The following is a 14043-nucleotide window of genomic DNA, read 5'->3' on the forward strand; positions in this document are numbered from 1 at the left end:
GACATACAAATGAAGTTAAATGGAATTCTGTCATATTGATTTCCTTCATAAGAAGTTTTTAGTTAGCAGAAATCTTAGTATTGTAAAAAAATTAATTCTCTATCCAACGTAATTATTTTATAAGTGATTCCCTCTTCTTCTGAATTCCTTAATATAATGATGAATTATTGAGTATACTGTAGGCTCATTATTAAATTTCCTGTAGTGCATTAAAGAGTAGAAAAATAATGTTCCTGTGTGACTTTGCTTTTTGTTCTCATTCCTTGAATGATCAAAGTGATAGTGAGAAGAAAAGTTAGATAAAATTATTTTGGTTAAATCTTTCACCTTTATAGAAATATTAAGAGTGAAGATGTTTCACTACAACAGTTATGTAAAACTCAATAACAAATCAAAATTTCTACTAGAAATTTAAATCTGTATGTGTGTGTGCACACATGTGCTTACCCAGGGAGAATAGTATTGCCTGGTTATTTTATATCTATTGAGTAAGAAAGAGGAAAAAGCAATGTTATGTTGATCGATTCATTGGAAAACTTTACAATCACATTTCTTGTGAGACTCCAGGAGCTCCTCACAATGGGGTATGGGGAAGTGTTAGAGACTCTGGGAACAGGGGAATTTACCAGCATTAAAACTGAAAGGAGGGATGCCGTCAGGAGAGAAGTCTAATATGATGCCACCCCTCTTCCTTCTCCCTGTACATTCAAGTCCCCGTGCACTGGTTGGGCAAAGGCATGAATGGGTACCACTTCTGATTCTCTCCAACATTCAGTTACTTCTTCTGAAAGAACTTCGTTCCATCAAAGGAATCTTTCTATGGGGAAAAAGTTCTACTTGGTGGTGGTGATGAGGTGCCACTCAGGGTAACCATCCAAGTTGCATTTGAAACTATTCCCTAGGGAATAGTTTGTGACTGTCCAAAGAGTCATACTGTGCTATTACAGGGAGTGGACATACTATGTATATCCAGCTCCATTCATGTATTCATTCTTTTATTAAATGCTAACCATGTACCAAATGACATTCACAGACTAGCCTGTCCAAGATTATTCAGTTTTTGCTTACCTTAAATATGACATGAAATGTTCCCCTAATGCTACGTGCAACTCTACCACTTCAGGAAAAAGGAACTGGATTTCCAGTGTGAGGTGTGGGAACACAGAACCTGCTATACTCCTGTAGGAGACATGACAGTTCCTTCTTCCTTTACGCTATGCTGCAAGCACAACAGTTCTCTCAGCTCTGAGCCATTCCTCCTTATCAATGCACTTCTCACCCCAACAAGTCTCTCTCTTGAACAAACTTATACAGAAAATAAAATACAAAGTGGAGTCTAGGGTTGGTTGTTAAGTGGGTGTGTGGTCACGGGTAGTGGTGGGTGGGATACTGAAGGATGAGGTTCACAGACATGTGGAGAGAAGGTGGGAGTACGAGAGGGAGAGGCAGCCAGATCAAGTACCTGCTGACACAGGGCAGCTGTTCATATGCAGACCTGACATCAGTACTGTATGTGGACTTCCCTGGGGAGGCTGATTGGCTTCTCAAATTACAGCAAAGCTCAGGGTCAAACACAAACAGTTCAAACCTTAGCTCTACCTCTTGCTCACTGTGAGAACTGGAAGGTGAATTAACCTCCTCAAAGTTCAGCTTATTCGTCTGTAATATGGGGTAATAATAGCCATGTCAAGGCATAGTTGTGAGAAGTAAATAAAATGGTGTATGTAAAATCACTCAGTAGATTGCTTGGCACCTCGTCACGCTCACCAAATGTTGACTAGGATTCATATTTTTATTATTAATAAGTTGCTGGCTTTCTGTATTAAAGGTCAATAGTGGAGAATATGTGTGAGAAAGGGTCTCCTCTTATAACACCCACATTCAGAATAAAGAGAGGACTGGGAAGACCCCAGGTCTTGGGGGAGACCTGCAGACATTAAGAAGGTAAAGTCAGTGTATCATGTTAAGGAAACGAGACGGCAAAACTGAAGATGGCACTTCTCACCTCAGTTCGGTGCACAAGCTGCTGAGTTGCATCATCATTCATTCGAAAAATTTCCAGAAATGGGTCAGATTTACTGAAGAAATCCTAAAATAGATAAGCAAAAATGAGTTTTTTTCTCTCCCCCTTGCACAAACACATTTGCTACAGCCCTGGATAAAATACCCCTGAATTTGACCCTTCCTTGCTTTAGTCTTCATCACCTTTGGCTAGAAGGAGCTGTATCTCAACCCCCAAGTCCTTTGAGAAGACAGGACTTGGTTGATTGAAGTCCCAAGCAGTCTTCAAAGATCAGTTCAAATGCCGGGTCTCTAAGAAGCAGTGTATCTGCTGTCTTAAACAGGTTCATCCTAGTTATTGTAAAGCCTGTGTCTGATGTGTGAAATGGAGTATTTCCACCATAGTAAATACGGATGTCACAGTCATCAGCTATTCTGAGCCTCCAAATTTAATTTCTGGGCCCAGAGGGCACCGAGAAAGAGCAATGCCTCCAACTGGCAGCCATTAAGCTGCTGCCACAAGTTGCTCCCACTCCCTATGGTGAATGAGGAACTAAGGATGTGAAAAATCAAGTTGCAGGGTGCTGGCCCCAATAGCTGAGATGCATATTAAAGTAATGATTTCAGTTAAGTCCAGATTCTTGCATCTTCCTATACATAGAAAAGCACTAAATTTCTTAACTCAAAATATGTAAAGAAACATTTCCTTAATAAATTATAAGGAAATAATTTTCCTTAATTAACAATAATCTTCTTTGTTCAGACTACCTGCCCCTTGTTGCAAACTTCTTTAAACCTGACTCCCCATCCTGCCTGCCTCCGTGAAACAGATGGATAGACCCTCCAACTCTCAGGGTCATGTGAGATGCTGTCTCCCAGGCTTGAAAACCTAAAAATTCCCACAAAATAAAACATAACTCTCAACTCTTAGGTTTTGACTATTTTTTAAGTTGACAATGACTACAGACACTGTGGGCCTGTTATTATCTGTTCTGCCTTTGGTTATGCTTGTTAATTTTTATTACATACTAGACAGTTCAGTTCAGCCACTCAGTCGTGTCTGACTCTTTGTGATCCCACGGGCTGCAGCACACCAGGCTTCTCTTTCCATCACCAACTCCCAGAGATTACTCAAACTCATGTCCATCGAGTTGGTGATGCCATCCAAACATCTCACCCTCTTTCGTCCCCTTCTCCTGCCTTCAATCTTTCCCAGCATCAAGATCTTTTCCAAGGAGTAAGTTCTTTGCATCAGGTGGCCAAAGGATTGGAGATTCAGCTTCAGGATCAGTCCTTCCAATGAACATTCAGGGCTGATTTCCTTTAGGGTTGAGTAGTTGGATCTCCTTGCAGTCCAAGGGACTCTTAAGAGTCTTCTCCAACACTACAGTTCAAAAGCATCAATTCTTCAGTGCTGAACTTTCTTTATAGTCCAACTCTCACATCCATACATGACTACTGGAAAACCCATACCTTTGATTATATGGACATTTGTTGGCAAAGTAATGTCTCTGCTTTTGAATATGCTATCTAGGTTGGTCATAGCTTTTCTTCCAAGGAGCAAGTATCTTTTAATTTCATGGCTGCAATCACCATCTGCAGTGATTTTGGAGCCCCCAAAAATAAAGTCTCTCACTTTTCCATTGTTTCCCCATCTATTTGCATGAAGTGATAGGACCAGATGCCATGATCTTAGTTTTTTGAATGTTGAGTTTTAAGCCAGCTTTTTTACTCTCCTCTTTCACTTTCATCAAGAGGCTCTTTAATTCTTCTTTGCTTTCTGCCATAAGGGTGGTATCATCTGCTTATCTGAGATTATTGATATTTCTCCCAGAAATCTTGATTCCAGCTTGTGCTTCACCCAGCCCAGCATTTCTCACGATGTAATCTGCATGTAAGTTAAATAAGCAGGGTGGCAATATACAGCCTTGATGTAATCCTTTCCCAATTTGGAACCAGTCTGCTGTTCCATATCCAGTTCTAACCATTACTTTCTGACCTGCATACAGATTTCTCAAGAGGCAGGTCAAGTGGTCTGGTATTCCCATCTCTTTCAGAATTTTCCACAGTTTGTTGTTATCCACACAGTCAAAGGCTTTGGCATAGTCAATAAAGAAGAAGTGGACGTTTTTCTGGAAATCTCTTGCTTTTTTGATGTTCCAGCAGATGTTGGCAATTTGATTTCTGGTTCCTCTGCCTTTTCTAAATCCAGCTTAAACATCTGGAGCCTGGCTTGGAGAATTTTGAGCATTACTTCACTAGTGTGTGAGATGAGTGCAATTGTGCAGTAGTTTGAGCATTCTTTGGCATTGCCTTTCTTTGGGATTGGAATGAAAACTGACCTTTTCCAGTCCTGTGGCCACTGCTGAGTTTTCCAAATTTTCTGGCATATGGAGTGCAGCACTTTCACAGCATCATCTTTTAGGATTTGAAATAGCTCAACTGGAATTCCATCACCTCCAGTAGCTTTGTTTATAGTGATGTTTCTTAAGGCCCACTTGACTTCACATTCCAGGATGTCTGGCTCTAGGTGAGTGATCATATCATCGTGATTATCTGGGTCGTGAAGATCTTTTTTGTACAATTCTTCTGTGTATTCTTGCCACCTCTTCTTAATATTACCTGTTTCTGTTAGGTTCAGTTCAGTTCAGTCGCTCAGTCGTGTCCGACTCTTTGCGACCCCATGAATTGCAGCACGCCAGGCCTCCCTGTCCATCACCACCTCCAGGAGTTCACTGAGACTCACGTCCATCGAGTCAGTGATGTCATCCAGCCATCTCATCTTCTGTCGTCCCCTTCTCCTCCTGCCCCCAATCCCTCCCAGCATCAGAGTCTTTTCCAATGAGTCAACTCTTCACATGAGGTGGCCAAAGTACTGGAGTTTCAGCTTTAGCATCATTCCTGCCAAAGAAATCCCAGGGCTGATCTCCTTTAGAATGGACTGGTTGGATCTCCTTGCAGTCCAAGGGACTCTCAAGAGTCTTCTCCAACACCACAGTTCAAAAGCATCAATTCTTTGGCGCTCAGACTTCTTCACAGTCCAACTCTCACATCCACACATGACCACTGGAAAAACCATAGCCTTGACTAGATGGACCTTTGTTGGCAAAGTAATGTCTCTGCTTTTGAATATGCTATCTAGGTTGGTCATAACTTTTCTTCCAAGGAGTAAGTGTCTTTTAATTTCATGGCTGCAGTCATCATCTGCAGTGATTTTGGAGCCCCCCAAAATAAAGTCTGACACTTTCCACTGTTTCTCCATCTATTTCCCATGAAGTGATGGGACCAGATGCCATGATCTTCATTTTCTGAGACATCATGTAATACTAGATACAATGTAAAACAGTTATAAAGGCTTTAGATGAGACTTTAGCTTCTAGCAAGCAGTTATAAAGGGGGCAGTCACCTGAATCCAATTAAGGTTGAGCTCTTTATACAGGTTGGTTTTTTTGAAAGTCTTTAGAAGTCTGATGTAGTTCTGATTTCTTTATTCCTTAGGTATAGTCCTTTAAGACTCTCACTCAAAAACTCACTGTTTATGATGGATGTTTCTCCTTGAAAAGCCGTCAATACTCATTTTTGTTGGTGAGAGTCTCTGGAAGACTGTTTATATCTGTTATTTCTTTTTTTTTCTCTTTTACTTAAAAAATATTTAAATTGGAGGATAATTGCTTTACAATGTTGTGCTGATTTCTGCCATACAACAATGTGAATCAGCCATAATTATATATATGTAGGTGTGTGTGTGTGTATGTGTATATATATAATCCCCTCCCTCTTGAGCCTTGCTCCTACCCCTCCTCCATCCCTCCCCTCTAGGTCATCACAAGCACCAGGCTGGGCTCCCTGTGTTACAAAGCAGTTTCCCACTAGCCGTTTTACCCATGGTAGTGTATGTATGTCAGTGCTGCTCTCTCAGTTTATCCCATCCTCTCCTTCCCCACACTGTGTCCACAAGTCTGTTCTCTATGTCTGTGTTTCTAATCCTTCCCTGCAAATAGGTTCATCTGTACCATTTTTCTAGATTTCATGTATATGTGTTACTTGTTTTTATATTTTTTAAAAAACATGATATTTGTTTTTCTCTTTCTGACATATTTCACTGTGTATAGCAGGCTCTAGGCCATACTCTCTTGGCTCTACAGTTCTTGGTTCAGTTTCTTTCTAAGTTGCTATTTGCTAATTAGTGAATGCCCTGAGAGAGTAAGTCACTCCAACTGTTGGGCTGCTTCCCTCCTCTGAAGCCTCTACAAATAACCCAAGCTGGCCCTGTAACGCTGAGTTCCAGTTTTGCTTCCCCAACACCATGAGACTATCAAAACCACTGCTCAGTTTATTTTTTAGCAGCTGTTTTCTCCCTAGGATTTATGAATCAGCCTTATGGAATTGCCTTGAGTGGAAAATCTGTGTAGACTATCTGAATCATCTCAATGGATTTCTCTTCTTCCTGGCTTCTCCACTCCTAAATTTTGACTGCCTTTAAAAACTCCCAAAGAGACGTCCCATATATCTTGCTCAGTGTTTACAGTTGTTTTCAGTGGCAGAATAACATAAAACAAACAGGCACTTTAATACTGGAAGCAGCATATCTTTCTTTTAAGTTTGCTTTTTACCCCAATACATTATAAACTCTTCAGAAAAGAGGAATTATGTTTTATTTTCTTTTATGTTTTTACCTTTTCCTTAGCATTTTCTATAGCATCTAGTTTTTAGTGGCACACGTATTTACTGGATATATGAATGAATACACAGGTGAATGAATGAGTGACATGAACACTGTGTATATAATAGGAGGTTATCTGAGATGCAACTTTAGTCATCACATTCTTACTATGTATTTCACCAGGTTATTCCCTGCCCCAGAAATCCAGGTGGCAGCAAAGTAGAATAAAACCTAAAGCCATCTTAGTCTTTAGGTCAAAAAAATACTCTTAAGGAATATACCGATCATGGAAACTTGTGCTTGATATTAAGATTCAAGGAAGGATAAAACCTTTTCTCAGCCCTCCAAAGTGCTATCTAGTTTGGTGCTAAGTATACACATAAACATAACCAAGGGTTAAGTGTAAATGAATGAACAACAGAGAAGAGGGAAAGTTGATGGATTTTGACTATAAAATAAGATTGTGAGAAAAAGAAAACAAAGGATGTCACAGTCATCAGCAATTGCAGCCACCAGGGATGGTGAGCTGGTGGACCCTGAGGGAACTCAGGAAGGTAAGAACACCTGCCATCTAGTAGCCATCAGAGTGTAGCCACTCTCTACAGTGAACCCGGAGGAAACTCAGGATGAGAAAACACAGGATACTGGTCCCAGATAGCTGAGGTGCATATCAAAGAAATTACTTCAGTGAGCCCAGACTCCTACATCTTCCCATACATAGAAAAGTGTTTAGTTCCCTAACTTGGTTCTCTTTAATTAACAATAATCTTTCGATGTTAAGACTACCTGGCCTTTGTGGCAAAACTTCTATATACCTGGCTCCTCTCCTTGCCTCCTCAGAGCAGTTCTCTCAAGGTCACTTGAGATGCTGTCTCCAGGGCTTGAAGTCCTAAAAATTTCCACCAAGTAAAACATAACTCTCAACTTTTAGGTTATGAATATTAAGTATACAGCTGTGAGGAGGATGTTTCTAGGGAGGGAATAGACTGACTGAAGGTGTAAAAGAGAAAATACACACCAAGTGGCTGAATTACACTGTAGCCTTAGGTTGTGCAGGGGAAGAGTTGGAGGCAATCCTGGTGGAGCAGCTCCATGAAGTGGAGGACCTTACAGGTGCATCCCAAGTGTTTGCAGTCACCTAAGAGGCGGTGGGGAGCCCTTGGAGGATTTTGAGCAGGAAAATAATGTGATTGGCTCTATAGTGAAAACTTTGTAGGATACTTTAGAAAGAGGAGGGAGGAGGGGATATCTGCCTTCCGTTTGGCTGTCCTCCCCACCCAACCAGGACCAAATGCACAGAGTCTAGAAAATACCTTTCCTTTCTATTTTGGAAGGTGCCTGATTGACACTTGCATTCATCAGTAAGTCTGCCCTGCAAACCGTGTCTCTCCACAGAAACAGCTCCTGCCTCCTCCCAGACACACTTTTATCTAATGGCTACATCTTTGTGTAACTGAGCAGGATCCTATGGGGCCTTTCTGAGACAAACCCTTCCACTACATCCTCTGCTTCAGCTCCTCTCTGAAGTACCCAGATAACAGTATTTGATGAACATGTCCTGAGTTGTTCCCCAGATGTGAAAACCTCCCACCCAACAGATGTGAACTACACAATGACCTTCAACACATAGCACCCAGGCCTCCTGGAACCCAAGGATTGATCATGTTAAACCCTATGACACTTTCCTGTTATCCCACCACCATCAGCCAATCAGAGAATTATGCATGAGCTGATCACATACCCTGGGACTCGCTCCCTTCACCTGGCATTTTAAAAATACTGTGCTGAGGAAATTCCCTGGTGGTGCAGTGTGTGCAGTGGTTAGGGCTCTGGGTTTTCACTGTCAGTGGTATGGGTTCAATTCCTGGTCAGGGGACTAAGATTCTACAAGCTAAGCGGTGTGGCCAAAAAAAAAAAAAAAAAAAAGTTTTGTCAAACTTTAGAGCATAAGCAACCCACTCCAGTACTCTTGCCTGGCAAATCCCATGGACGGAGGAGCCTGGTGGGCTACAGTCCATGGGGTCGCTAGGAGTTGGACACGACTGAGCGACTTCACTTTCACTTTTCACTTTCATGCATTGGAGAAGGAAATGGCAACCCACTCCCGTGTTCTTGCCTGGAGAATCCCAGGGATGGGGGAGCCTGGTGGGCTGCCGTCTCTGGGGTCGCACAGAGTCGGACACGACTGAAGTGACTTAGCAGCAGCAGCAGCAGAGCATAAGCCACCCGTCTCTCCTTGTTTGGCCCTGAAAGAAATCTTTCTCTGCTCCAAACTCTGATGTTTTGGTTTGTTTGGCTTCACTGTGCAGGAACACACAAACATGCATCTGCTCAAGACATTCACCCCTCAAGTCTATTTGTGTTTCATCCCTTATGTGAAAGAACTGGAGCCCCCTCCCCACTTCCTAGTGTGGACACACTAGCATGTTCTGCACGTCCTTGGGGCCCTCCTCCGGGGGGATAGACTCTTGGTTCCTAATACACTGGAAGAACTCTATCAGTTATTATTCTTTTTCCTTTAATTGATCATTTTAAACTTTTTGTTATCATTATTTTTAAAAATAAAAAATATATATAAAAATAGAAATATGAAAAAAATAGAAGAAAAAAAATGGTCCATAACTCACCCATAATACCACAACTATCAATAACAGTTTGATAATTTTTTCTAGAATCTAGATATAATTTTATTTTTTTCTTATAAAAAAATACTTGTACTCTATATACACTTTGGTATCTTATTTTTCCTAATAGAAGTATATTGTAATTTTTTAAAACTTCATTTCACATTCTTTTAAGATACTATTCAAGATTGGCATGGAATTGTCAGGAGGAGGTACTATAAATCAAGATACAATCTTCACCTTCAAGCAACTAAAAATCTAATGTGTAGTGAACTGTCTTTCAAATCCTGATTTCACCATATACAATTGGGATGATCTGGGACAGGGTATTTAATTTTTTCACATCTCAGCTTTCTTATCCATTAATTGGAGAGGATATCAGCCTTTCCTCATAGCAATGCAGAAGGATTAGAGGAAGTGATGCACATAAAGTTTTAAGTCCAGTGCCTGGCATATGATCAGCATTCAGAAAGCATTACTGCTATTTATTATTACCAATAAAAGAGAGAATACATGCTGATGCTGCTGGTGAAGTCACTTCAGTCGTGTCTGACTCTGTGCGACCCCATAGATGGCAACCCACCAGGCTCCCCCATCCCTGGTATTCTCCAGGCAAGAGTACTGGAATGGGTTGCCATTGCCTTCTCCGGAGAATACATGAGGACACTTAGAAAAGCACTGTACAAATATCAGGCATAATTACTATTAAGAATTTAGCAGTACTTCTATCTGATTTCTGGAAATAAAACTACTCATAAGCAGCTCAAAAGCATCTCAAATGTATACTCAGAGATTCATAGTTAAAAACAACAAATCTGCATCTAATTGTATAGTTACTTGACCACAATCTGGAATTTTCAGCTTTCTTGGCTTTGACCATCAGTGTTAAGAAGGCCTTTAGGACAGTTCAGTACAATGAAAATTAATGATAGAGGCATTTTACTAAAGTTTTGCTATAGTGAAATGTTAATAGTGAAATAACTTGGAGGCTATATGCCCTTGCTCTTTTAGTCCAATATGAAAGGAATTTAGTTAAGGGAGATGTCAGTTGGGGTTTGAAAGAAAAAAGGAAGCAGTGCATAGCCATGACAGTGATCATGAAAATGGAATACTGGAGCTGGAAAAAGACTGAATGATTTGGGGTCATATTCAGACACTGTGACTTCTTCACCTTGTGACTTTGGGAAAATTTTTTGGCCTCACTGTGCTTCATCTGTAGACTGGAAGTAATGAGACCCACTGTTAAGAATATGGTTATGTTTGGGGAGTAATGTGGGCTGACACCTGGTATATTGTAGATGCTCATGAATGATAATTTGTATCACTAATGTAGGGTGGATTAGTGTTCAGGCAGGCATACTTGAACATAGCAAAATCGCAGTATAGCCTGACAGAGTTACCATTGCTATAGAACAGGGATCAGCAAACTATGGCATGTGGCCCAAATTCAGCCCACTGCTTGTTTTGTAAATAAAGTTTTATTGGAACATTGTCATGCTCATTGACTTATGCAGTGTCATGACTGAGCAACTAAGCACAGTACAGCACATGGCTGTTTTCATACTGCAAAAGCAAAGATGCGTTGTTGGGACAGAGACCATACAATCTGCAAAGTCTAAACTATTCACCATCTGGTCTTTTATAGGAAAAGTTTGCCAACCTCTACTTTAGAGACATTTAGCTGCTTATATAGCACCCCATCAAACTAGCATCACAGCAACATTAAGAAAATACAGCATATAATGATCATGATTACAGATGTGAAGAACACCAGTGCAAGAATCAGTTTCAACATACCAACAAGAATACTTTCTCAGGAAAGACAGAAGAAAGAACACTTTGTCAGCTTGAATGTTCCAAAGTAATTCAATTCATATCTCTACTTGTTAGATTAATCACCAACTAGCTGCTAATGTAATGAGGAGCTTTAGGAGTTAAAAAGTCCATCTCTCCACTAAGTGAATTACATTAATGTGACACTAAAACCATTATTTCCTGCAAACCTCACCTATTTTATGTGTGAATCTCATGAAGCCTACTGGATTTCTGTCTTGAGTAGAAAGCTGCTGATCTGGACAGCATTTGAAAGGGCTTATCAGGCACTGGTGAGGGATCTCTGGCAGACAGCCTGCCAGGAGGAGCCCCAGGGGCGATCAGGTACCAGGAAGTGGGGAGTGAGGGAAGGTCCAGGCCAGAGGACCGGAGACAGAGGGGCTGCTGGGGGAGGGGGAGCAGTTGGGGCTCGGGGAATATTTGGGTGCCAAGAGCTTCTTAGATGCCTTTGGGTGCCTGGAGCAGTGTGCTTGTTTGGCTGGGAGAGGGAGGGACGTGCTTTTCTTTCACTTCCTGGGAGGATAGAGGCGCTGCTGGGGGAGGGGAAGCAGTTTGGATGCAGGGGCCATTTGGGCACACTAGAAGCGGTTTGGGAGCCCTTGGCTGGCAGGAGCAGCATGCCTGCTCGGCCAGGAGGGGGAGGGATCCTCAAGGGTTGGAGGAAGCCCGTGGGGTTTCCCTTTCACTCCAACTGGAGGAGTTCAGGGCTGCTGGGGGAGGGGAAGAGGTTTGGGCACCAAGCTGGGAATGGTTTGGGTGCCTTTGGGCATCCGGAGCAGTGTGCCTGCTCCACTGGGAGGGACCCCTGAGAGGGCTGGAGGATCCAGTGGGGAACCTTCCTGGGGTACCCACTGCACTTGGCCCCAGGGAATCTTCTGGGGCCAGGGGCTGGGGTATCTGCCTTCTGGGGGCTCCTCTGCCCTCCGTGGACCTATCTACTCTCCCACTGAGCCATCTTCCCTCTGTTCTCTGGGGTGCCCTGCTCTGCAGGGATTCCCCAGCCCCACTCCTTATCCCCAACACCGTGGGTCATCTGCACATGAGGAGTGGGGAGGCTCCTGCAGGGTTCCAGGAATAGAGAATTGCCTGGTGTCCCCTGCCCATGGGCCCTGGGAAGCTTCCTAAGGCCCCCAGGCTGACCTCTCTCTGCCCTTTGGGACGACTTCTGCCGTCCAGGGCCCAGGTCACCTTCCAAAGACTTCTCCAGGCCTCCCTCTGCTCTCCACCTTCCCGTTTCCTCCCTCCCTCTGGGAAACCCCTGAGGCTCCCCTCTACCCTTCAAGGCCCCCCCCCCCCCCCTTCTCAGGCACCGTCATCCCTCCAGGCTGAGCACTCAGCCATAAAGGATACCCGCCTCCACCTTCCAGATTCCTTCTCTGTTCTCCATGTTCTTCCTCCCTCCAGGGTTCCTGTCCTCTGTGAGTCCCTCACCCCTCCAAGGGCCCTGACTGCCTTCTGAAACTGGCTCTCCACCATCTGGGACCCCCTTAAACCCTCTGGTTCCCTCCTCCTTCTGGGGGGCACCCCCTCCATCCTCTAGGGCCCTTCTCCCTCTGACCTCCCCTCTGCTTTCCAGGCTGAGCTCTCTGCTTTCCAGGTTGAGCCCTCTGCCCTCTGGGGATCCATCTCTGCTCTATGGGGCCCCCTCTGTCCTTCAGGGCCACCATCAAGGGCACACACTGCCCACCTAGGGCCAGCAGGGAAGGGGTCTTTACAGGTGTGGAGGAAAGGGGAATCCATCTGGTGTTCCGCCATCCACTCAGCCCTGGGAGCCTCCTGGGACCTGGACCTTATCTTCTACTCCTCAAAGCCAAAGGCAATGCAGAGGCCACCTCAGTTGCATGGAGCCTGGGCCTCCCTCCATCCTCATCCAGGGCCTTTTCTGGAGGCTTGGGTCCTGAGTCAGGAACTCACCCTCACGGGACTCCCACTTCCACCTAAAAACTGCCACCTCTTAAGCCATTCCCTACCTAAGCCCTACCCTTTACAGCCAAGGTTTGTTCTGCCTTTTGGTTTTTATTATTATTTTTACTATTTACCAGTGGAGTTTGGTTTTACTCTCCAGTAGTTGTTTCATACATATATTTTTTTTTTTCTACTATTTCTGTTAGTTTTCTAAACTTATTTTAGTACTTTTTAGTCTTTGCCCCCTCTTATTTATATTCTTACTTATATTCTGCCCCCTCTTATTTATATATATATAATTCCCCCCCTACCCCCCGCCTTTTTTTCTTCTCTCTCTTTACTCTTGGAATACATTTTTACCCTTCAGGGGTTGCTATTTTTTGTTACTGTTCTGCCTCCCCCCTCTTTTTAAAAGTTTTTTTTTTTTTTTCCCCCCACAGCTCATGGCTTGTGGGATCCCAGTTCACTGGCCAGAGATCAGGCCTGAGCCCCTGAGGTGGGAGCACTGAGTATGAATTGCTGAAACAATAGAGAATGTCAGGTCCCAGAGAATATTAATCAGAGTGAGGGATCCTAGAGGTCCACATCTCAACACCAAGACCCAGATCTACCAAACTGCTTGCAAACTCCACTGCTGGAAACCTCAGCTCAAACAACTAGTGAGACAGGAACACAGTTCCACTCATCAAAAAGGAAAATGAAATGACAAAAAAATATGTTACAGATGAAGGAGTAAGGGAAAAAACTACAAGACCAAATAAATGAAGACGAAATAGGCAACCTATCTGAAAAAGAATTTAGAGTAATGATAGTAAAGAATTTTCAAAATATTGAAAATAGAATGGAGAAAATGAAAGAGACACTTAAAACATTTAACAAAGACCTAGAAGAAATACAGAATAAACAGTGATGAAAAACACATTCACTGAAATTAAAAATGCTCTATTGATAACAGAGTAACTGAGGCAGAAAGGATAAGTGAGCTGGAAGACAGAATGACAGAAATAGCTGCCAAGG

General features: G+C 42.9%; 1 protein-coding gene across 1 annotated transcript in view; it reads right to left on the bottom strand.

Moving 5' to 3' along the window:
• The window catches only part of CPNE4 (copine 4), a 687587-nt gene that overhangs the window by 164333 nt on the left and 509211 nt on the right, over positions 1–14043 (bottom strand). Inside the window, exon 6 of the mRNA XM_086350140.1 lies at positions 2006–2089. Coding sequence (XP_086206266.1) covers positions 2006–2089 — 84 coding nt within the window. The remainder of the gene's footprint in view (positions 1–2005; positions 2090–14043) is intronic.

The sequence above is a fragment of the Bos grunniens genome, chromosome 1, assembly GCF_055505025.1.
Source record: "Bos grunniens cultivar Pamir isolate PY7600 chromosome 1, Bosgru_T2T1.0, whole genome shotgun sequence".
NCBI lineage: Eukaryota > Metazoa > Chordata > Mammalia > Artiodactyla > Bovidae > Bos > Bos grunniens.